The sequence below is a fragment of the Oryx dammah genome, unplaced genomic scaffold (assembly GCF_014754425.2).
Source record: "Oryx dammah isolate SB20612 unplaced genomic scaffold, SCBI_Odam_1.1 HiC_scaffold_22, whole genome shotgun sequence".
Lineage (NCBI taxonomy): Eukaryota > Metazoa > Chordata > Mammalia > Artiodactyla > Bovidae > Oryx > Oryx dammah.
This window is the reverse complement of record NW_024070206.1, coordinates 38,469,341-38,494,540: the sequence shown is the minus strand read 5'-3', so window position 1 is coordinate 38,494,540 and position 25,200 is coordinate 38,469,341. Positions and strand designations below refer to the sequence as shown.

Below are 25,200 nucleotides of genomic sequence, written 5' to 3'. Positions count from 1 at the left end.
GAGCTTGGCAGGTTATGACTGAGTAACTAATACACAAGAACAAATGCTTCATTTTGCATCACATCAGAAGGCACACAGTGTCAGGTAATCATGCTTTTAATGATGCTAAGAATGGCTAGTAGATTCAGGAATAAGTAACTGATATTTTAAAATGTAACTTGCTCAAGTTTCTTCCATCTCATTAGAACTAATTCAAATGTATTCTTTGTAATGGCTGAGTAATACTCCATTGTGTATATGTACCACAGCTTTCTTATCCATTCATCTGATGATGGACATCTAGGTGGTTTCCATGTCCTGTCTATTATAAACAGTGCTGAAATGAACATTGGGGTACATGTGTCTCTTTCAATTCTGGTTTCCTCGGTGTGTATGCCCAGCAGTGGGATTGCTGGGTCATAAGGCAGCTCTATTTGCAATTTTTTAAGGAATCTCCACACTGTTCTCCATAGTGGCTGTACTAGTTTGCATTCCCACCAACAGTGTAAGAGGGTTCCCTTTTCTCCACATCCTCTCCAGCATTTATTGCTTGTAGACTTTTGGATGGCAGCCATTCTGACTGGTGTGAACTGGTACCTCATTGTGGTCTTGATTTGCATAGAGTGAAGTAAGCCAGAAAGAAAAACACCAATACAGTATACTGACACATATATACGGAATTTAGAAAGATGGTAATGATGACCCTTTATGCAAGACAGCAAAAGAGGCACAAATGTATAGAATGGACTTTTGGACTCTGAGGGAGAGGGAGAGGGTGGGATGATTTGGGAGAATGGCATTGAAACATGTATACTATCATGTAAGAAACGAAGTGCCAGTCTATGTTCGATACAGGATACAGGATGCTTGGGGCTGGTGCATGGGGATGATCCAGAGAGATGATATGGGGTGGGAGGTGGGAGGGGGATTCAGGATTGGGAGCTCGTATACACCCGTGGTGGATTCATGTCAATGTATGGCAAAACCAATACAGTATTGTAAAGCAAAATAACGTAAAAATAAATAAAATAAAGTGTAAAGGGAAAAAAATGTAACTTGCTGAATACATTGAAGTTGCAGAATACAAAATCAATATATCTGTTACATTTCTATACACGATAATAAACTCTCAGAATGAGAAATTAAGAACACAATCCTATCTACAATTGCATCAAAAAGAGTAAAATATCATTAAATAAAGATAAAAAATGCTCTGAACACAGAGAAAGCAAACTTTCCTTAAAAATAAGGTTAATCTTCCTCTCTGTGGGGATTTTTCTAGGTCTAGAATTGGCAGTTCTATTTGGGTGCAAAAATGTGAGAAAAGGAAAGTGCAAATATATTTTCAAGAAGGATGGTCATGTGTTATCTTAAGATAATGAATGAAATATGCAACTAAAACAAAAATCTAATCTTGTCCCCATAAACCAACACCTGTGTCTTCTGGATAACCAGGTGTGTCTCTTCCATCAGGCCTAAGTTATGCTTCGTTATATCTTTGTATTTTTAAAGATCTAATTTGGATTTTTTGGATTTACACATGGAAAATGAAAATGGAGATTTGTTTAGGGAATGATCATCCAGAGTTTTTAAATAAATGAGACAGGCTTATGGGGCAATGACTGTATATTTTATGTGGGTTTTTAGAAGGCCTATAGTAATTTTTGTTGCTTGATTTTATATTATCACCCCAATACCCATATTCTCCCATTTGTTAAAAAGGACTATTTTTAGAGCAGTTTTAGATTCACAGCAAAACTGAGAGGAAGGTATAGAGATTTCCCATATTCCCACTTCCCTCTAATTTTCCCTGTTTCCAGCATTATTTACCAGAGGAGCACACATGTTATTAACACAATTGATGAACCTACACTGGTGAATTATAGTTATCCAAAGTCAATAGTTTATATTAAGGTTCACTCATGGAAGTGTACATTCCTTGGATTTGTACAAATGTAGAATGGCTTGTATCCACTACTGTAATATCATGCAGAGTATTTTCATGGCCCTAAAAGTCTTCGTTGCTCTATCTATTCATCCCTCCCCATCCCCTAAGCCATGGCAACTATTGATTTTTTTTTTAATTGTCTCTAGTTTTGCCTTTTCTAGGATGTCATATAGTTGAAATCATACAATATATAGTCTTTTCCATTGGTTTATTTCACTTGTGCTTCAGTTATGTCTGACTCTGTATGACCCTATGGAACCCGTCAGGCTCCTCTGTCCATGGAATTCTCCGGCAAGAATACTGGAATGGGTTTCCACACCCTCCTCCAGGGGATCTTCTCGACCTAGAGATCAGACTCATGTCTTTCATGTCTCCTGAATTGACCAGCAGTTTCTTTACCGCTAGCACCACCCGGGAGACACATTTAGTAATATGTATTTAAGATTCTTCTGTGTCTTTTCGTGGCTGGATAGCTCATTTCTTTTAGTATTAAATATTATTTCATTATCTGTATTAACCATTCACTCATTGAAGTTTATCCATTCACTCATTGAAGCACATCTTGGTTATTTCCAGGTTTGGGCAATTATAAATAAAGCTGTTTGAAACATTATTGTGCAGGTTTTGTGTAGACACAAATTTTAATTCCTTGGGTAAATACCAAGGAGCACAATTGCTAAATCACATGGTGAATATGTTTAGTTTCAGAAGAAAAGGCAAAACTGTCTTCCAAGGTGGTGGCATCATTTTGCATCCTACCAGCAATGCATGAGGCTTATGGTTCCACATCCTCTCCAGCACTTGGTGTGTTCCAGATTTTGACCATTTTTCTACATGTGTAGTGATATCCCTTTGTTGCTTCGGTTTGCATCTCCCCAATGCATATGATGTGAAGCATCTTTTCATGTGCCTATTTACCATCTGTATATCTTCTTGGGTGAGGTGTCGCCGGCCCATATTTTAATCAAGTTGTTTTCTTATTGTTTAGCTTTTAGTGTTCTTTGTATAACTGTCCTTTAGCAGATGTGCCATTGGCAAATATTTTCTTTCCATCTACGGCTCGTCTTCACTCCCCCATATTTTAAGACCAACGACTTTGCAGAAAAAGAAAAGCTACCTTAAGTGCCAACTCTGTAGAGAACCTTTCTTAGATGCTGTGAGGAAAAAGTAGGATATGTTTTGATTCCTGTCTCAGTCTAGCTTGAAGGAAAAAAAATGCATATTAACATGAAAAGAAATGTACAGCACAATGGTGGTATATAAATCAGTGTCAAAAGCCATTAAATATTAAGACTTTACTGTGAAGGGAAAGACTCAAATAGACTGAGGTTGAAGTGGGAATCTGTAGAAATTGAACTTAATCCAGTTAGTCTTGAAAGCTTTTAGATCTTCAGCAGTGAGACAGGAAAGAAATGACATACCATCTGCGAAAGAGAATTCAGAGTTACAACAATTTTAGTTTATTTTGTCAAAGGATTAAAAAAAACCAACAACATTGATTATGTTCTCGGTTTAGATCCTGAATATTCTCAGGTCTAACATGGGTTTTTTTACCTTGACTGCCTAGGGCTATCCATGAACATCCTTCATGGTTCTAAGTGGTACTATCTGTAGTAGACTGCTGGCTTGTGTGTCTCACATCAGATCTAGAAAGAATAAATTAGCCCAGCATATTAATATTCAGATAAGTGTATTATAACACTTTTAAAATATTACCATTTAGAAGGCATATATGGTATATTTTTCAAACCTATGGAATATGTGCCTTATATTTGATTAGGTGATTCTACCTTGTTAATGATCTGAACTATAAAAATGGGCTTTATTTTAAATTGTAACTCCACTTTTAATGTCAGTGATCTATTTTAGTTTTGTTCTCTCTGATTTTATGGTAATAATATAGTAGTGCAGTCTTTAAAGCATTCAACACATATGTTCTCATTGCATGGAGGCAGTTTTGAAGGCTAATGATTTAAAATTTCTCATTGTAAAGGTCTTTCAAAACTATTTGACTTTGTTGTTAGATTTCAGAATAGTTTCTGTTCTTTATAAAAATTATACATACTGGCTGGGGTGACCCGGGTATCTAAGTTATCATATATGAAACTTGGGGTTGTTAATCTGACCCAGTAATGACTGATTTCTGTACTACTCCAAGCTCCACTGCAAATGATTGAAACTCAGATTTAAGCAAAAATATAAAGGGGTGGTTGAAAGGATATAATATCACACAGCTGGAAAGATCCGTGAGTTCATTTCATTTCCGGCACTATAGAATCTAGATGCCCAAATGATTTCCCAGGACTGTTTCTACTCTTCTTAGCTCTGCTAGATTCAACTTGATTTTAGTTACAGGCACACTTTCTTCATCTGGAGCTGAAAGTTTGAAGCAGTGATACCTAGGGCAGAAGAGGTTGGTTACCACAGGATTGGAACAGATGCTCAGCTAACAAGCAAGTAAAGGATATCGCAGCAGGACCCATAGTTGGTCTTGGACACAATTACCTACGTTTGTGAAAATTGTCTTGGTTGGCCTTCATTAGTATATTATGAAGCACTAAGCTTGACAAATGATTAGAAGGAAACCTAGTTACTTTTTTCTAAACCAAAATCAGATGCCATCTTTAGACTCATAGACAAATTATAAAGTGACCTTAAAGCATGTTGTCCTAGCAGTCCTAACATCAATATTTTTTATAGTCCTTGTTGGGCAAATCCATGAAATATAACTACCCCTCAGTTCCCTGATCAGTTTCAAGAATACTAATGCAGTTAGGTGGACTAAGCTCTGGTGTCATCTCTATTCCAAGAATATGCGATTCAACAATTCCTTTACAAAACTGATTGCAGGTTGTTTTTTGTTCTGCAATATGTATATTGAATGGAAACAGTAATCGCTCTCAAAAAGCTAAATTCAATAAATCTTTCTGCAGTGACAGAAATGTTCTATGTGGTTATTGAGCACTCGCCATGTGAATGGTGTGACAGAAGAAATGAAGTTTTAATTTGATTTCATTTAAGTTAATTTTGATTGAAGTGAAAATAGCCACAGCTCTAGACTTATCAGCTTATTTAAATTGAAGTTTTGAGAAACGGTTGACATTAAAAGCAAAACAAAATTTATTAGCTCATGCACGGAATTTCAAAGCAGCAATTTCTTCTTTTCTTTTCAGTCCCCTGCGCATAGCTATTCAAGCTACGACTCGGGCAAAAATGAGAGTGTGGATCGGGGTGCTGAGGATCTGTCTCTAAACAGGGGAGATGAGGATGAAGATGACCACGATGACCACGAAGATTCTGAGAAAGCTAACGAGACAGATGGCGTGGAGGCTGAGCGGCTAAAAGCTTTTAATGTGAGTCTTGCCACCCTCCCCGTGTGGCTGGATTTTTACCCCTTCACTTTCATGTTGTTGCTTGTTGGTAAATGTGGATATTTTAGAGACATGTTTGTTTAATTTACAGAAGGATTTAAAAAGTACATGAAACACTCTTTGCCAACCAGACACCAGAATTGCTGTGTTTTGTTTAGAATTTTAAAGCCAAATGTGAGCTGAAAACTGCAGTTGTGTTGTGTGAGTATGCATGTTTACCTAGCGGATGAAGGGGGCCTCAGCTTATGCCCCAGAAGAGCCTGCCCGTCATCCGTTATTTTTTGTTTTTGTTTTTTTTTTGCTTTCCAAGCTTACCTAATTATGCATGACAAAAGAATCTGTTGTTTGTTTTCTGAGATTAGTATACTGTGCAGTGTAGCGATGTAACAGTCATTTTTATTATTAATAGAGAATTTACGGGGTGCTTAATTGTCACAGTCTACTGTTATTTCTTGATTTTTTCCTATGCGATAGTCTATATTTTTCTGTCTCTGTCTGTCTGTCTGTCTGCCTCTCTCTCTCTTTCTCTCTCTATTTTTTAATCCAACCATTTAGAAAGTCTTTAAAGGGTGTTTGCTTAAAATTTCTGGCTTTCCATTGCAAAGTTCTCCAGTGCATAAACCAGAAAAGAGTATTTTCCGATCGGTAATCAAGACAGGGAGCTAGGAACAGCAGAGAGCAGCCCTCCAAACCCTTCTCCTCTGTCTCCCTCTTGCCAACAGATGTTTGTCAGGCTGTTTGTAGATGAAAACTTGGACCGAATGGTCCCAATCTCTAAGCAGCCCAAAGAAAAGATCCAGGCTATCATTGACTCATGCAGGCGACAATTCCCTGAATATCAAGAGCGTGCCCGAAAACGCATACGTACTTACCTCAAGTCCTGCAGGCGGATGAAAAGAAGTGGTTTTGAGATGGTGAGTTTTGAATTAAAACACAGCCCTAGATTCCATCCAAATCCCACATGTAAACCATGACACGATTTTTTTTTTCATCTTAGTGTCTTTTTAATTTTTTCCATAACGTCAGGTCCAAGGGGTTTTTGTTTGCTTGTTTGTTTTCGCTCCTTTTCATCTTCCTGAAATATTTATCCCCTCTGTTGATTCAATAAGGAATACCTTGTGAGACTAGTGCTCACAGGCCCACGTGGTACCACGTCCTAGAAAAGGAAGGTTTCATGAGTGAACACCAGCAAGAATCAGCGTCCCATTCTTGTGTGTTTTCTTTCTGTTACTGCTGAAGCAGATCTAAGGTTAATCAAGTCTTGAACTGAAGCACCAATGGTTGCTTTAGATGGCATATGAGCATGCCTTTCTCTGGAACGAAAGGAAATGAACAGATCCATCTAAGTAGTACCATTTTCATACCAACAGTTTACAAATAGCAGGCCTTGAAAACAAAGATCAGGGAATGAAACTCCTTATGTGAAAACTAAAGCTTTTGTGTACTCGGTATATTTGTGTGTCTGTCTTGTGGATGGTTAACATGAGCTTTTAGATTCAGCTTGGCTTTATGGACGGATGATATTATGCCAATGTTAGGTATTTATGGCTGGAAATTAAATATCAGTGGTTTTTGAACTTTATTCTACCTCAGCTTGATTGAGTAGTTGTACCTAGAAGTAGTTTTTACAATATATTTTTAAAATTTCTTAATATTTTTATGTACTTGAGTGGACAAGTACTAGAACTTTTCTGAAACTATTTTATTTGTACCTTTGAGAAGCCTCTGTGAAAGCCAAACTCTTTGTGTTTGTGATCAATGCCTCTAATTCACTAGGTATCATAGAGCAGGAGTTGGTATAGATTTAGGAGAGGTTTCAGAGTATCATATATGAGAAAGAGCTTTTCAGATAAAAATGAATGACAAGTAATAAAATCCCTTATTATCCATTTTTCTACATTGACTTATGAGAATATCTTTGAAAATTTAAAAGGAAAACGACCGTTTCTTATAGAGAGGTAGTCTGTCAAGATGGTCTCTAACACAAGGCTTGGTCCCCAGAGAGCATGGTGTGGAGTTCTAGGTTCACCAGAACTATGGTGCTGTGTAACCTAGGCACATTACTTCAGTTTGTCATGCAGAATTCTTAATTTCTGTAAAGTGTATTTGGGACAGTCACAGGTTTTTTATTAGCTGTATTTATTTACCTAATATGAACACCAGTGTGTTTTCAGCTTTGTGCTATGCATAGAGGACAAAAAAGTTGATATAAAATCATGTAGGCTTGCAAACTAATCATAAAGTAAAACATTATAAAGAAATGCTTCGTATTTAATTTTTAATAATTTTCAATTATTCATCTCTTTGTTCATTTATCTGTATATGTATAATGTGTATAACATCATACAAAGTAATGAGAAATACGAGATGCTTGACTTGTTAAATAAATTTAGCATGTTTCCTAATCATGATTCTTTGAGGTTACAGTTGTAGGAAGTGAAGTGCTTAAGTAAAAATACAAAGTGAGTGAAGTGAAGTCGCACAATCGTGTCCGACTCTTTGCGACCCCGTGGACTTTAGCCTACCAGGCTCCTCTGTCCATTGGATTTTCCAGGCAAGAATACTGGAGTGGGTTGCCATTTCCTTCTCCAGGGGATCTTCCCCACCCAGGGATTGAAATTGGGTCTCCCGCATTGTAGGCAGACACTTTACTGTCTGAGCCACCAGGGAAGTCCAAGGCCTACATTAAACAAATGAAAAAGACAGATAAAAATTGATGTTGTAGTTTAGCCTATTTTTAAAAAATGCATTATTCAATAATGTACTACTGGAATTAAATATTAAATTTGGCATCTATTTAACACCAGAATTTTGATATGTTTGCTTTACATATGACTTCATTGTCATGGAGTGTGTCATCATTTTGAACACTCATCCTTGCCTGGAACAAATAGGGACGGCATGACTAGGACAGGTAGTAATTACAACTAAATACTGTACATTAATATTCTTGCCATCATAATTTTTAAATTAAGATAATATCAATAATTTGAAAAATTGTAACATTTGAAAATGCTTTCATTTATTATTTTTGCTGTATGAAGATGTGCAGAAAATGTGTATTATTTTGAATATATGATTATTTTTACATGAAAATTATTTTGTAGTATTTTAATAAGTCAGTGAAGCTACCTAAAGACAACTTTAATGTATTTGAAGAGGATAATTGGAAAGTTGTAGAACTATTTGATAGGGGATTCTGTATTTTAAAATGAATGTATGAAAGTGACATTCAGCAAGCTTAGCTCATCCAGTTACTTATGGTCTCTAAGGCAACAGACTCTATAAGTAAAGCAAAATACAAAATATTGAATTCATAGTTCCTTCCTGACTTTGATTCAGAAAGTCAAAGAGATATTACCATAGAAGTGGTTTATCACAACTTAGTATTAGGGGTTTCCCAGGTAGCACTAATGGTGAAGAACCCACCTGCCACTGCAGGAGACATAAGAGACTCAGGTTCAATCCCTGGTTCAGGAAGATCGGCAGTTCACTCCAGTATTCTTGCCTGGAGAATCCCATGGACACAAAGGAGCCTGGTGGGCTACAGTCTATGGGTTCACAAAGAGTAGGACACAACTGAAGCGACTTAGCCCTTATATTAGTATTATACTTAAGAATCTGACTTTCACTCTAATTTTCTGCTGTTGTTAGTACAAAAAATATTCATTTTTAATTAATCTACACTACACTATTCCTTAAGATGAGGCTTCCCTGGTGGCTCAGATGGTAAAGAATCCACCTGCAATGCAGGAGACCCAAGTTCAATCCCTGGGTTGGGAAGATCCCCTGGAGAAGGGAATGGCTACCCACTCCAGTGTTCTTGCCTGGAGAACTCCATGGACAGACGAACCTGATGGGCTTTAGTCCATGGAGTCACAAAGAGTCAGACGTGACTGAGCAACTTTTACTTTCACTTCTTTTATCCCTTAAGAATTCAGAGCACAAGTACTTTTCATTGACTTCTCTGAATACATACAAATATTAGAGTATGTATTTATGCATTCTTATTTCATTGAAATCATTAAGACCCCAAAGGTCTTAATAGCTTAAGTAGTGAAAATCTCTATGTCATTGCACCAAACAGTCTCTATAATGCATGAAGTTAAAAAACCTTATTATTATACTTTTCTACACATTTTCACTAATTCATTGTTTCCAATGATCTCAAATCATAAGTTCTTCAGTGTTGAATATAAAAGAATATGTTTTATGAAAAGTAAATCCAAGAAGCTTGATACAGAGTACTTTGTTAGTTTTCAATAGATTTTAAAAACCATTGAGTTAGATAGCCATTATATTAATCCTTAGACAAATATATCAAATCATTATTGATTCTGTTGTGCAGCTTTGACACTCAAGTTACTTAAGTTAGTTTTCTAAAGACTATTTGTTGATTGTTCCAGAAAAGAAATGTATTGCTCCAATGTGTCCTGATCTTAAATGCAAAAGCACCTATGATAGATTAAACAATAAAAGCAAAGCTTTATGAACAAGGTGGGGTTGGCCCATACCCGAGTATCATTTGTGTTATGGATATGATTTCACTTTTTATTTTCTGAGTTTGCATTGTTTAGAGAATCTTTCACCAGGCTGCATATGTTTAAATGCATTTTTGTAAAACTTAAATGGAAATATTTGGAGGATATAGTCAAAGACTTTCAATCCATTCTGCCTTATGTACCTCAAATTTTGTACCTCATTTTCAGACCATCTTCTAAGTTCTTTATTCAGATCAAGTAGCCTAGATATTTGAATTCCATAAACTCAATCTCTTGAAAAATTACCTATTAACTTGCCTTTTAATATTATCTATTGACCATATTTGTTTGAGGAATTAATCTCATGCTGTCTTTTGAAGAATTTTGCCAGGAACATTTTCCATTAGGCTAGTGAATGTCCACTATAAATGATCTCATTTGGAACCCTCTTTTAGCATGTAATGGAAAAAAAAATGTGTTTCTCCTACAGAAATAGAGTGCTTTTATGTTTTCTCATCATTAACTTATTAGGTTCACTTTTTTGCCTGTCAGGAAGTTTACAGCCAAAATCTTTCTGAGTTATCTCTTTCCCATTTATCTGTTTGTTTAATTTGTTTTAGTGTATATATTTCCTTGGTAGCTCTGGTATCTGTTTTTGGTGAGGAGAGATATAATTTTAAAACAAATATGTAAATAATCTAATTATGGAAACACCATCATTTCAGACCATCTTCTAAGTTTTTTATTCACAGCATTTTTTATTTACATCCTATAATACCCTCCTCAGTAATTTTGCTAACTGACCTTCTGGTTTCACAACTTTTTCGTTAAAAAATAAGTATCAAATGTTTAGGAAATGGTACATTTTTTTAGCGAATTTGACTATTATATATCCTTTGCCTCTATTTGTCTGATGCAAGCTAACAGAGAGATCATAATTTTTTTTCAATTCACAGCTTTTATAGCCGTGAAATAGACTGTGTATAGGTATTACAAAAGCTACAGTGACACTTGCTGTTCATTCTTTAGCAAATAGAGCCACTGTAAAAATGAATTAAAGTGCTTCTTTAAACATTTGACCAGAAATATCGTGAGCCCTCCATACAAGACATTGATTAAAAACTTTATATCTGTGCAGCCATTATTATTCACAATATTCTTCATGCATTGTGATCACAACTGTGCCAGTCTCTCTCTTTGTGACCAATTAACTTAATTGAAGTTAATTAGCAAACACATTTTGCTTGAATTTCCCACCTGCTAGTTGTGCCATTTTTGCCCTCTCTTTTATAGTTGTCATCTACTATCACCCAGGATACTTCTATAACATCTTCTGAGTTCTTTCTTCATAATATTTCTTTCTAAATTTGATCCTATAATACTTTTCTATATAATTGACAGCTAATGTTCTACACTCTTAGTTCTTTAACTTTCTCAGTTTCAGTGAGTATTACTTCCATCATTATTCGTATGGGTATACCTTAGTCTTTGCTTTCTCTCAAGGAGCCTGCCCAAGCTATGTTAAAAGTTTTCACAATCATGTAGAATGTTTTAAGTATCCTCTGCTGTCTTTACAGAGACAGTGTTCTGGTCTTCCTTGCTCTGGATCTCCCTGCTGCTTCTGCTGCCTGTAACTTGACCTCCTTCGGAACATTGCTTCTGTGACCATCCCAGTGGTCATAGTTTCAGTTTTCCCCTTTTGCTGTTTCTCCTTTTCTTAACTTCTGCCTTAAAAAACTCCCCAGATTCCAAACAGATATAGATATTGAGTTTAATGGCTTGTATAATCGTTCTTTGAAGACTCAATGAGTCTATCTTTCTTTGCCATGTTTCCTGAATGATTATTTTATACTCACAAATGATAACCTGTTACCAGTGCCTCCACTGCTACTGATAGAGCTAAGTCGCTTCAGTCATGTCTGACTCTGTGTGACCCCATAGATGGCAGCCCACCAGACTCTCCTGTCCCCGAGATTCTCCAGGCAAGAACACTGGAGTGGGTTTCCATTTCCTTCTCCAATGCATGAAAGTGAAAAGTGAAAGTGAAGTCACTCAGTCATGTCCAACTCTTCACGACCCCATGGACTGCAGCCCACCAGGCTTCTCCATCCATGGGATTTTCCAGGCAAGAGTACTGGAGTAGGTGCCATCGCCTTCTCCAACCACCTCCACTAATAGTCCCTTATTTCAGTGAGTTGTCATTCTCACCACCATATTGAATTACTTCTCATGAAGAGCTCATGACCACCTTTATCCCAAATCCAAAAATTGCATCCTCGACTATAAATCACCCTGTTTTCTTAAGACTTTTTTTTTTTCCTGTTTCTACTCATGTACTTTTTTCTTGATTTGGGGCACTGCTGAAGTTTCTGTGTTTGGCCATGTACTTACTGCACCTTACTGTCTCCACAGCTGCAGAGGTCTGCCCCCTTATAGACTTCTCTCCTGTCTAAGTGAGGGCTTCTCAGGTGGCGCTGCTGCTGCTGCTAAGTTGCTTCAGTCGTGTCCGACTCTGTGTGACCCCATAGACGGGCAGCCCACCAGTCTCCCCCATCCTTGGGAGTCTCCAGGCAAGAACACTGGAGTGGGTTGCCATTTCCTTCTCCAATGCATGAAAGTGAAAAGTGAAAGTGAAGTCGCTCAGTCATGTCCAACTCTTCGCGACCCCATGGACTGCAGCCCACCAGGCTCCTCCACCCATGGGATTTTCCAGGCAAGAGGACTGGAGTAGGGTGCCAGTGCCTTCTCCCCCGTGGCGCTAGTGGTAAAGAATCCACCTGCCAAACAGGAGATGTGAGTTCGATCCCTGGGTCAGGAAGCCCCCTGAAGAAGGAAATGGCAACCCACTCCAGTGTTCTTGCCTAGAGAATCCCATGGCAGGCTGTAGGCCATGGGGTTGCGAAAGAGGTGGACACAACTTGATGACTAAACAAAAGCAACTCTTAAAGTAGATCCCAGTCATATACAAAGCCTTGGTATTTCATTCCACATCTCAGTCAGATGCTAGACAAATGTACTGTTATAGCCTCACTGATTTCTCTATATTCTCTATCACCCATTCTCTCCACTGATCTGCCTCATCTACCAAATCACCAGCAAGTTCCTCTTGACTTACCTATTTCCACCAAAGTTCATAAACTTGGAATGATGTCTGACTCTTTATATTTATGACTTGCATCCTCCCACTAACTTCTGTTTATTTTTCCTTTTCTGTCTTTCCCAAATCAGTCTCATAATTTTGAATTTTATCAGCTATCATTTTATTTCTAGCTTCTCACACATCTTGCACAATTCTTCTAACTCAACTTCCTACTTCCATATTACACTCCTTCCCTACCCTCTATTTGCAAGCAGGACTTGAACCTGAAAATTATGAAATTTGGGACCTTTTTCAAAAGTAAAGTAACATAAAATTATGAACAAAAAATGTATATAGAAGGATGAATATATATCTACAATTAGAAAAAATGCACAATAAATTTTTTAATACAGAGAAATCTAGAAGACTCAAATCTTTTACTTCAGACATATCTTTAGACAATTTTCAGATACACTTATATATAAATACTGATAATTTTATTTTAATTCATTTTCCCATTCCTACCTATAATCTTACAATATCCAGAAACTTCAGTATTATTAGTTCCATCTAGTTGAAGAACCCTGGGGCCTGTACTTCATTGGCTTTATGATAAATCTGCCTTCGTACCTGGAGTAGTCTTCCTCAGTTTTGGCTTTGATACTGTCTAATTTTTATCATTGCAGAAAAAATTCTAAATTTCTTATTATAGTGTTAGTATATGGCCTTTTAAAACTGAGAGACCTAGGTTGAATTCCTGTACAATTTTATGTGATGTTTCTGAGTCTCCATTTTTTTAAAGGAGAGGGCTGTAAATGATCAGCATTTTATTAATAATAATTAATGATAATCTGGCCCCTTTCTACCCTTTCTTCTGATATGCTCTGTTATTTCCTTTAATGTCTAGATCAGGGATCCCCAACCTCCAGGATCTAATCCCTGAAGATCTGAGCTAGAGCTGATGTAATAATAATAGAAATAGCATGCAAAATAAATGTAGCACACTTAAATCATCTCAAAACATCCACCCTCCACCTCCCCTGTCCACAGGAAAATCGTCTTCCATGAAACTGGTCCCTGGTGCTAGAAAGTTTGGGGACCACTGGTCTAGGTAATCACAGAGTACTGCAGCTCTTTCTTTCAGTGTGTGCTCTCTTGGTCCACTGATTTGTCCTGATTCAGAGTTCATGGGTACGATTCTCTTTATTTAGTGAATGTATTTTATTTACTAAAGTTGAAGAGTAACTAAAGTGTAACGAATACAGCCTTCATAGCTTTCAGATTTGGACTTCCCTAGTGGCTCAGACGGTAAGTGTCTGTCTACAATGTGAGAGACCTGGGTTCAATCCCTGGGTTGGGAAGATTCCCTGGACTCATCAATAGATCCTTAAGTATTATGTTGATCTGAGACTCATGGAATACCTCTCATACACCTCACTCATCTTCCATCTACAAATACATACAAATCCTGAGTAAAAAACAAAAAATAATTGTAATTTCTAAATACTTCTATAAGCTTAGAAGAAAGAAAAGGAATTCTCAGGACTTGAAATTAATAGAAAACTCCCAGCCAGGGTTGTAAGCCCTTAATTTGATAGGGTAAAAGACTAGGGAGATAGAAAAAGTGACTTTAAGCCCAGACAGACTAGGGCTGGGGTTTGAATGCCAACTCGAGTTCAGGAGATGTGGAGTTTGGTTTGTTACTAGGCAGGAACATGAACTGAAAACTGCGTATAAAGCTGGGACCCTTGCCTGCCCTCTCATTAAGGGAGAATTACAAACGTCTAATGATAGCTTCAAAAACGGAAAAGAAAGTGAAGTCGCTCAGCCGTGTCTGACTCTTTGCAACCCCATGGACTGTAGCCCACCAGGCTCCTCCATCCATGGAATTTTCCAGGCAAGAGATCAAACCTGGGTCTCCCACATTGTGGGCAGATGCTTTACCATCAAGGCCACAAGGGAATCCCATTTCAAAAACTGAAATGATGGGCATTATAAATATTGAAATTAGAGCCTTATTATATGGGTTAAACAGCAGATAAGATGATTCAGCCAAAGAAAAAATCAATAAACTGGAACACAAAACTGTGGAAATTTCTCACAGAAAGGAAAAAAGAGAGAAAGAATTTGAAAAAGAAGTTTACTTGGGGACTAGAATGATATAGATCTAGTAGACATTCCAAAGGAGAAATTAGAATGAGTACAACATTAAAACAAATAGGGAGGAAGAATTTTTCAAAATTTACTAGGCCATGAATACTAAGAAGAGAAAAGCAGACCAGTTCTGGGCAGCACAAATAAAAGCGAAGTCACACCTATGTGCATCAAAGCAAAACTGCAGGAGACCCAAGACATTCTTAAATATCACCAGCAAGAAACAAGAAACAATCTAAAACAGTATAACACACTGAACATAATACTTGTCCTCAAAATAGATGTCAGATGACAATCTTCAAAATACTAAGAAAAAAAATCTTAAATTTTTTAGAGAGCTACATTTAATCTACAAATCAACACCCAACTAAACTCTACTTCCAAAATGAAGAAAGACACTTCAGACAACTACTGAAATTACAATACCACTCACAAGCTGTCTCTGAATGACCTAAAATGTACTTTAAGAAAAAGGAGACGACCCAGAATGAGACATTGGAAAATTAGCAGTAAGCAAATCTGAAGAAAAGCTCCTGATTTTAGTCACTGGATCTTGGTTCTTAGCTATGTTTTATCAGCTGTTACTTGTGGACTTTGTATCTCTTCTGCTTCAGAAACAAATAGCACTTATAGGTGAAAACCAACAACATCTGAAATAACAAACTTGAAAACTCCTGCACAGTTTGTTACCTGCTCTCTGAGGAACATGATAAATGCCGTCTAATCTGAAATTGCATTTCACTGCTCCCTTTTCTAGGAAACCCTTGCTGTCTCAATCTGTGAACTCCCAAGGGAACTAAAGCCAATGTTTTTATCTATGGAATCCTCACTTTTGGCTAAGAGCAGCTTTAAATCTCTCTTTCTTTCATGTGCAAATTGTACTTTGTGGTACTTTTGTAGTTTTATTTTATCCTGTCTCATATTACTGTTATTTATATATGGGCCTTAGCTCCCTAGTAAGAAGCTACGTTTCTTGACTACTCTGCTTCTTGTTATCTCTGTATCATCCACTGTGTCTTCTATAGTATAATTAGTTGCTTGTGAAAGCTGCTCAGTCTGTTGAATTCAGTTGAGTTAAAATTGTTGAATGAAGGATGAGTGGATGAATGGACATTCACAATGTGCTACTTTGTGGCAGAAATCAGTTGGGAGATAAGGTAATGTTTATTGTATACTCTATCTTTCACAGTATTCTGCAACTAGCATTTCAATTTTAAAAACTACTGGTAACTGATAACAAAATATTTAGCAGGATTAGTTTCCTAAAGAAGGCAGTCATATAACATTTGATTTTAACTCTCATTTTAGCTCTTGAAACACTATTTAAAAAATATTTTTATCTATTTGACAATTAGTGTGAATAGGTAGTGATAGTAATTGTATGAATAAAATTTGTATATAGTTTCAGGTTTCACAAATTAGGAGAAAAGATGTCATGATCCACAGTAACTATAAGTACATATAATCACTTATCTTCAGGATTAAAAGATATTTCCTAGTGGACATTTTAATAAATAGTTAGAAATGAAAAGGTAAGGTAAGGTGAAGTCGCTCAGTCGCGTGCAACTCTTTGCGACCCCACGGACTGTAGCCTACCAAGCTCTTCCATCCATGGGATTTTCCAGGCAAGAGTACTGGAGTGGGTTGCCATTTCCTTCTCCAGAGGATCTTCCCAACCCAGGGATCAAACCCAGGTCTCCTGCATTGTAGGCAGATGCTTTACCATCTGAGCCACCAGGGAAGTCTTAGAAATGAAAACATGTCGTTTTAGTTGAAAGTTTAGTTTATCTCATCTTGATCAGATGTATATTGTCAGATGACATTTAGCTAAATGGGCTTTAGTTTCAACTATAAAACTTAACAATTCCCCAGGTATTTGAGAAATATCATTGTTAAAGGCCAATAGTGTTCTAAAATTAAGGCCAAAGCAAAGACTATCAATTCATAATCAAATACTTATAATGAAATCAAAGCCTAGATGAAGGTTAATGAGCATTTTTGTTTAAAATACATTTTAAAACTCATTTTAAACTGGTCAAGAGATTTTTCTCAAACTGGGAAGTCCAAGGATTCTCACATAGCTGGATCCATAGGCTCAAACGTGAGGGATCTGCTGTTCTCCTAATACTTTACCTCTCAGAGTCTTGTTACCTGTTGGAAAATGTTGCCATCAGCAGCTCTAAGCTTCTTAAAACTCCCAATCCATCTTTTAGCTTCAGGTACCCATTTCCATGAAAGGACTTGGATTAGCTGTATCTGGATCACATGTCCATTTCTTGGAACAGTCACTGGGAACGAAGGAATGGTCTCCCATGATTGTCCAGGACTAAGTCATGTGGCCAGAGTCGGGTCAGTAAGGGACTTTGCTTATCACGTCCAGTGAAACCCCACAGTGTGAGTATCAAGGCAGTGTACCTGCTGCTTTAGTCCACATGCACCATCCTTATCTAAAAGCTTGGATCATCAGTGGTCCAGAATTCAGAATTTTCTTGATTTGGGAGACATGATAAAGTGTATATTCTATTTATTGCTTAACACTCACAATGATATCTTGAGAAACATCCCATACACAAATATATCAGTCTTTCTGCTGCAAAACTTAGGAATATTCAAAGAAATAAGAAAAAAACATTATAAGTATCCTCATAATCAGTTTCTTCTGCCAATTGAATTTGCCCTGAGTTTATGAAATATTTCAGCTTGTACAACTTTAGGATTTTAGAATTGCTCATAAAAGATTGTGAATCTGTAATGAACATACTTTATTGCATGTATGTTATACCCTATATGCTAAGCATTGTACTAATTTAAGTGAACTCCATGATAATAGAGATAGTATTGATTTTGTTTATCTCCATATATTTGGACTTGGCACAGTACCTGAAATATAGAAAGTGCTCATGAAGTATGTTTGTTCAATAAGCTAGTAAAGATATCAGTGACTTTATGTGCCTTGCTTCATGGAATTCTAACTACTTCTCCCTGACACAGAGATTATTTTTCCTATTCATAGCTTACTGACTGAACCTCAGTTTTGCCATTCATAAAGATAAAAATAAAATAATGATACTTGGCAGAAAGAATGAGGCTCATAGAGATGAAATAGCAAAAGTGATCAGGCAGATTGCAAGGGGATGATTACATAGTAATAATCCAGGACTGTCTGACATAGTTGCTAAACTTTAGTCCACTGATGTCCATAGGTGAAGCTACCTGTTCAGAAGGGGGATACCTTGGGAGCTGCAACTTTTTACACTGTAACAGTTATGTGTTGAGGCATGAGTATACCATTTTGGAATGATAGGATATGCATGTCATTCAAGCTGCAGAACTGTCAAATTATATGTTTTGTAAAGTAACAAGATTGGGAGATATCATCTTAATTTAGGATGTAACCTACCTACACTCTGACTACTGAATCACTTGCTTTAATTATTTTGAAAAACTCATTCACTTAAAATCTTGGGTGGATGTCACAGTTGCTCTCAATCCGGCTTGTCTAATACTTGATTAAGCTCTATTTAACACTGGAATGGAGAACATTGCCACAGTCTCCCATGAACATAAGCTTACATTCTTGATTTCTTTTTATTTTTTCATAACTTCGGAAAAAAAAAAAAATCCTACCACATCCTAAGGGTACAGCAGAAGTTCAGAGAATTCTAACATTGTTTCAGTTTTTAGACCAAAAAAATGGTATGGTAGGTTTTACATGCATAAATGAGGAAAGACACACTTACTTTGTGCTAACAGCAATCACATCTTAAGTTCCCAATTAAAATGTGACTTTTTAAACTCCAAAAGCCCCACATGACTGTTTAGCCATCTGTTTAATGAAATAGCCACTACGGATTTGGGCACAAATAATTATTACAGTAAAGACAGTGCTGAGGATAGATCAAGTCATCCCAGTTGAGCGTGACAGTTAATTATGAAGAGATAATTAGTGCGGGCTAGTTAGGATCATCTCATATCCAGGAAAGAAATAGGTAACAAATCTCAATCTCAGTATAGATCATATAGAGTGTATGATTATATACATTCTTGAATCATTTTTAACTTTTATAAGATATACACAAAATAGTAGATTTACTGAGCTATATTCAATCACAAGGAGAAGTATTATTTTCCATAAATTATCTACTGATAATATCTATTCTTTGTATTTGATTTTTTGTTGAAATATTATTTCAAGTTATTACAATGGAAGTTTGTGCATCTTACTGGTGTTAGAAGGAATCTTCTGTATTTATCCCTGGTGGAACCCATGACTACAGCCCATAATGTACTGCCAGGAAAACACTGAAGAGATGATTTTAGAATAAGCTCTCTGCGATTAAATGTAGCAAAGGAAAAGAGAGTTCCCATGAAGATGGTTCTAAGAACTCATACTAAATAATAGTTTCAAATTTCTCTCTTAACACTGCTTTTATAAGGAACACAATTGATTAATTTCCTTCTCACTGTCTTGGTCTAAGTACTTTTGAGTTGTGAAATAAATATTAGCTACATTATGGAGGAAAAATCAGCAAAATTCTTTCATATTTAGTAAAGTATAGCTGGGTACAGCATAACTAAGCTCTGTGTTTATTGATCGGTATCAGCATTCACTACTGGCTCATCAGTATTAGAACCAAGGGGATGTTTACCAGGATTGCCTTACAGGAAAAAAAGAACAACAACAACAAAAACTTCTCTGCCTGGCTCCTCATTCTCATTTTGAGCATGAAACTAAGCTTTATTATGTTTCATGTATTACAGTAATTTCTTGGAACTTCTGTTTGCTCCAAAATGAAAATCTTGTGAATTTAGATTGCTTCGATTTACAATTTGTGACTGAATTAAGTTCCATTTATCATGTTATTAATGAAGAAGGGTTTTAAAAAATTAATAGGAAAATGTTTTATGAGGATTTTGACCACTCAAAGAGAAGGACTTTAAGAAGGTCCTAATATATTTTTTGTTTCAGTACAAAATTGAATTAGCTGTACAGGGATTCCTCTATAAGAATGTGTAGTGTTTAAGAGCTCTAGTTTTCTTTAAACTCACTGAGGCCTTAGTTTTAAAATGAGAATAAGCTTTACCAGGGAATATTATTCCAAATGTATCATCAGAATTACTTATTAGTGTTTCCACATCATAGCTGTGTGATCTTGGGAAAATTATATAGGGATTTAATTTGGTTTTCTTTAAAAGAGTGATATAAGTAGTATATTTTTTTCTCAAGTGTTGTTTGGAAGAAATCAGATAATGAATCTAAGATTCTTATGTTAATGCCTCCACACCTAAGCACTCAATATGAGTTAGGTATTATTAATATTTATCTTAAAATTAATGAGAATGAACTGGATTGGTGTTCTCCTTGGAGACACAGATTTTCTCTTTAGTTAGGATATTTTAAACTCCTTGAAAAACACAGATATATCTCTTAAACTGTAATAGAGATTTTATTCATTCATTCTGCCCTTCTACCATGAGCTTATCAGTTATAATTGTAAACAGTTGTCTAAATAACTATCTTTGGTATGCTTATTTTTAGTTGAGCCCAGAGTTTATGTGTAAACATTTCTCCTAAAATATTTTTATTAATAATGAGTTATGTAAAAGTACTAAGTATACAACAGAATTTAGGAGAGTGGAAGAGATGACAATTGTGGTACATGAAACCTGGCTTCTATTTCTAGTTCAGAATTAGGCAGAAAAGTTTCTTCAAAGTTTAAAGAAACTTGCATTGAATGATCGCTATGGCCATTTACAGTTATCAGATTATGATTCTACAGTCAACTCAGAACAACTCTAATTTCAAAATTATATTGTTTAACCTCTGGCCATGTCTTATCACATATCTTTGCTTCTATCCATTGCTTCCTCTTAATAGGAAAGAGTACATGATTGCTTTATCTTGCAGTTAACTTTTTCCCCAAAATCTTGAAATGAATAGGTTACCCAGTGACCTTAAAAAATATCTCGTCCTACTCAGCCAGGACATTATTCTAATTTCTGAGAAAACCAAATAAATATATCTGGGAAAAACCCAACTCTATCATTTTCTCCAATAAGGAAACTATCTCTTCTAGTAAAAGTCATTTCCCGTTTTAAATATTAAAACAATAGAATTTGAGAGGAAATTCTACCAACTAATTTTACTTCAAAAGATGTTTTACCTTGTGTTCTCTCTTTTCTACAAACTTTTATTTATTTAAGGGATGTATGTATTTATTACTACAATTTAATCTGCTTGATGAAGCTTCATAGTATTATATGGGCTTACCTGGTGGCTCAGACAGTAAAGAATCCGCATGCAATGTGGGAGACCTGGGTTTGATCCCTGGGTTGGGAAGATCCCCTGGAGAAAGGCACGGCAACCCATTCCAGTACTCTTGCTTAGAGAATCTCCATGGACGAGGAGCCTGGCAGGCTTTAGTCCATGGAGTCGCAAAGAGTCAGACATGACTGAGCAACTAAGCATAGCATGTAGTATTATATATGCCTAATTTTGAATAGAAATACCAGGTAAAATGAATAAATGAAATAGATGAAGAACTTTCATAGAGACTGCTGATACTGTGCTTTGCTTTTGTTAATTCAGTGTCTAGAACCAAATGAAGTATCGAAAGATGTAGTTTATAAAGGTATGCACTTTCACTTCTAGTATTTGAATAATGCTAGCTACAGTCAAATAAATGATTTTTTTAAATAAGGGAATGTTCTTATTCCCATTTTTCCTATGACTCCTTTGCCTCAAAACATAATTCAGTTGTATATCAACTGAATCATTTCAGTTGTATATCAGGACAACATTGAATATCCAATTTCCATGAAGTTTAGAGTATAATTTTGAGCCATGCTATGGCCATCTCTTAATGAAACACTGATTTTTGTAGCTAATATATTTTCAGTTCTGAGCTAGACTGTCTATCCATATTTAGCGAAGTGCAGAATGAAATGAAGCAATTTTCATTTCGAAATCACGTATGTATCCTTTATGGCAGTTTAAAAATTTTAAATGTTTACCGCACTTGACCCTCTCTATTCCCAATACCGAGTCCTGGCTTTGTAATTTCCTTGTCAAAATATTTTTGCTGCTTTCTTCCTGCTACCTGTGGTGCCTCTTTCTTTTCTTTCTGTTGGAAAAATCACATCCCGAGGATCCTAATGCTTTACGATCAGAGTTGTCCAGCCAGTGTTTCCAACATCTTACAGCGTTAGCAAGTGGAGACTGTACCCCATACCTTCCCTACCTTTTGCCTGCAGAGGCCACTTTGGAGGTGGAAACCTGGGGGAGTTGGCTGAGGTAGCAGCAGAAATTTCTTCCTAGTTCAAGCAAGGTCAAAGCCTGGTCTCTTTCTGCACTGAATGCTACTGAGAAGTATCCATTAAAGACCCACCGTGGGTCTGTATTTAGCTGTTGTAGAATATTGTTTGAGATAGAAGTGCGACGGTTCAGTTTGCTAAAGCACATGAGACATGCCAGAGTTAGAAAAATGAATCAAGCCCAATAAAGGCATGCTCACGCTCATTTACAAAAATACTTAAAAGATCATTATGAGTTTGGTGGCTTCTAGTAAATATGTGTGGTATCCACATGTAATTTGGATGGAGGCTTTGACAACCTGAGATAGCATGCCGTTACATATGCTAGTTTCCTAAAAGACTCTTTTTTTTGTAATTTCATATTTTGCTGTCTCACCTGATTTAATTTTTATGCATTAATATCTTCTTATCTACCATTTGCTTGTCTTACTTTTTAAAAAGATGTTCAGTGTCATTAAGTACTTCATCTTTCAGTTAGATAATTTTGCATGTAATTATGGGGAAAATGGAAAACTTTTCAGATTATCATGAATGATATAGAAAATCACAAACAGTTTGTACCTAATTAGGAACTTAGTCAGGGGTTTAATGAATTTCTATGTGAGCTACATAGAAGATGGATTTCCAATATGGACCCATTACATTATTGATATTAACACATATTTTACAAATAAAACATGTAGGCACATACTCATCTCAGGTCTAGAACACTGAATTTTTGTTATAGAAAAATTTTGTAGGCCCAAATTTTCATTTTGTTTTTAAGCTAAAGTAAGTTTTTTTTTAAGGATTTTATTTCTATCAGTTGTGCCACAACTTAGCCTGTAAATAGTCATAATATTTCATGTTAAGATGGTTTGACATGGTCAGAGTGTCTGTCAGTTTTTCCAACTATTTCAGCCCTGTTACTTGTTTTGTTGTGTCGTGCGTTGTCGTAGGTTATAAGAGAAATAAAGGACTTGTTTTCCTTACAAAACCCAGTCAGGAATTTTGCCACTGCCTGTTCAAACGTAATGGCCCAGATTAAACACTGGTGACAAAGGAGCTGTGGGAATGAATGATGGATCTGTAGTATCTCTAACGTTAACCTCTGACTAGCTCTCATTATTCATCTTTGAAATTTCCATTTCCTTTTTCTATCAAAATCAGTTCAGTTGGAATAAATTGATACTCTTGCACGTCCTATGATATCTTCTGAGTGTCGTGTTGGTCTCTTAATGATACTGTTAATAATTTTTTCATGTCCTTTTCTCTCTTTTCTTTTAGTCTCGACCTATTCCTTCCCACCTTACTTCAGCAGTTGCTGAGAGTATCTTGGCCTCAGCCTGTGAGAGTGAGAGTAGAAATGCTGCCAAGAGGATGCGCCTGGATAGACAACAGGTACTGAGGAGCCTTGCGGTCTGGCGACTATCCGCTGTTGCAAATATGGTTAAGTTAATCTGATTTATGAGGAAGAGCAAAATCTCTGGAATGGATGTGAAGTCCACAGAGAGATTGTTTTTCTGTCTGTGTGATGTGCGTTGAAACTTGAAAACACATGTCCGTGAGACCAGTGGAGAGGCAACGGCAAAATTTTTCTCTGATGAAAAATGGACAGTTGTAAAATTAATGAGCTATGATTCTTTTTAGTATCCAATTTGAAGTCTAGTGACTTATTTAAATGAGAGGCTCTAACTGATCATTTACAATAATTTCGTTAATTTACCTGATCTTTTATGATAGTGACCTGATTGTGCTCTTTTTATATGGAAGTGAGCATCTCTTTAATTTCCTCTGGTCCACTGCCAAATTTCAACAGGTTATGCTGGGAATGCAGAAAACACAATATAATCTTGAAGACTAGAAAGTCATAAAATGGGGTATAAAATGTAGAAAAACTACATCCTGCGCTTACATTCTCATTAACAAATCATTTACTGTATAACCATTAAGTACCATCTATCTATATCTTTTTTCTAAGGCTGTATATTCCTGTAGGATAGATGTGTATTTTTTGTGCATTGTTCATTGATGTTTTGCTCAGTTTTTCCCTTGCTTTATCTACATCTGTCTCCCCTTCTCATGTCTGGAATGTCTTTCTTTCTCTGTTTCCTTTTTCTCCCTAGCCCTCTTTGTTAATCATCAATAATAAAAACTAAATAATAATATATAATTTTAAGTGCTATGTATAAAATATTCTATATTCCAACTTTTAAATTATTTTTACAACACATGATCTGGGAGCTTCATATTTCTCAAAAATGTTTGAGAAATTTGTTTTGCCTGTGAGCCAATGAGTTTCAAAGAAAATAGAAAAAAAAAATTTTTTTCCATTCCTGACTTAATATTTTAAAATGTTTTAGAATGATATTATTTAATTTTATGTGTTTATACTTAATATGGCTTGTACCAGTACTTTTAAGCAATGCAAAAGATGAAGGCTTTAGTTAAATTTAAAATGGGGTATTAGCCTCATATGATAAAATACATATATAAATGCTGATTTGGAATTTACTATTCATTCTTTGCCAAACACATTTATTCACATATACATGTCCTCAGTAGAGATTTTGTCATGATTATATCTCTAAAATTTATCTTGCTTAAAATAAATTAAAGCCCAGTATACAATATCCAGTTTAGCATAGTGATTAAGATTGTAGTCTGGAGTTAAATACAACTGATTTTGACTCTTACTGTACCCTTATTCACTGAATGATCTTCATCAAATTATTCCCATTTTCTGTGTTTCAGTTTGCTCATATGTAAAATAATAGTAAAGTACTATTCTTAATAGGGGTGTGTGAGAACCCTTAATGTTAGATTTATGTTAGGTACTTAGCAATTTCCTGGCACATGGTAAGCATCAAAAATTTCAGCCTAGGAAAGGTTATT

At 36.0% G+C, this 25,200-nt stretch overlaps 1 protein-coding gene across 3 annotated transcripts in view; it reads left to right on the top strand.

Moving 5' to 3' along the window:
• Positions 1-25,200, top strand: part of NOL4 (nucleolar protein 4) — a 467,787-nt gene that overhangs the window by 323,970 nt on the left and 118,617 nt on the right. For 2 of the 3 annotated variants that reach the window (XM_040264814.1, XM_040264816.1), the window contains exons 7-9: positions 5,101-5,280; positions 6,021-6,212; positions 23,593-23,706. In XM_040264814.1, coding sequence (XP_040120748.1) covers positions 5,101-5,280; positions 6,021-6,212; positions 23,593-23,706 — 486 coding nt within the window. The remainder of the gene's footprint in view (positions 1-5,100; positions 5,281-6,020; positions 6,213-23,592; positions 23,707-25,200) is intronic. The other variant, XM_040264815.1, reaches the window with a different exon arrangement.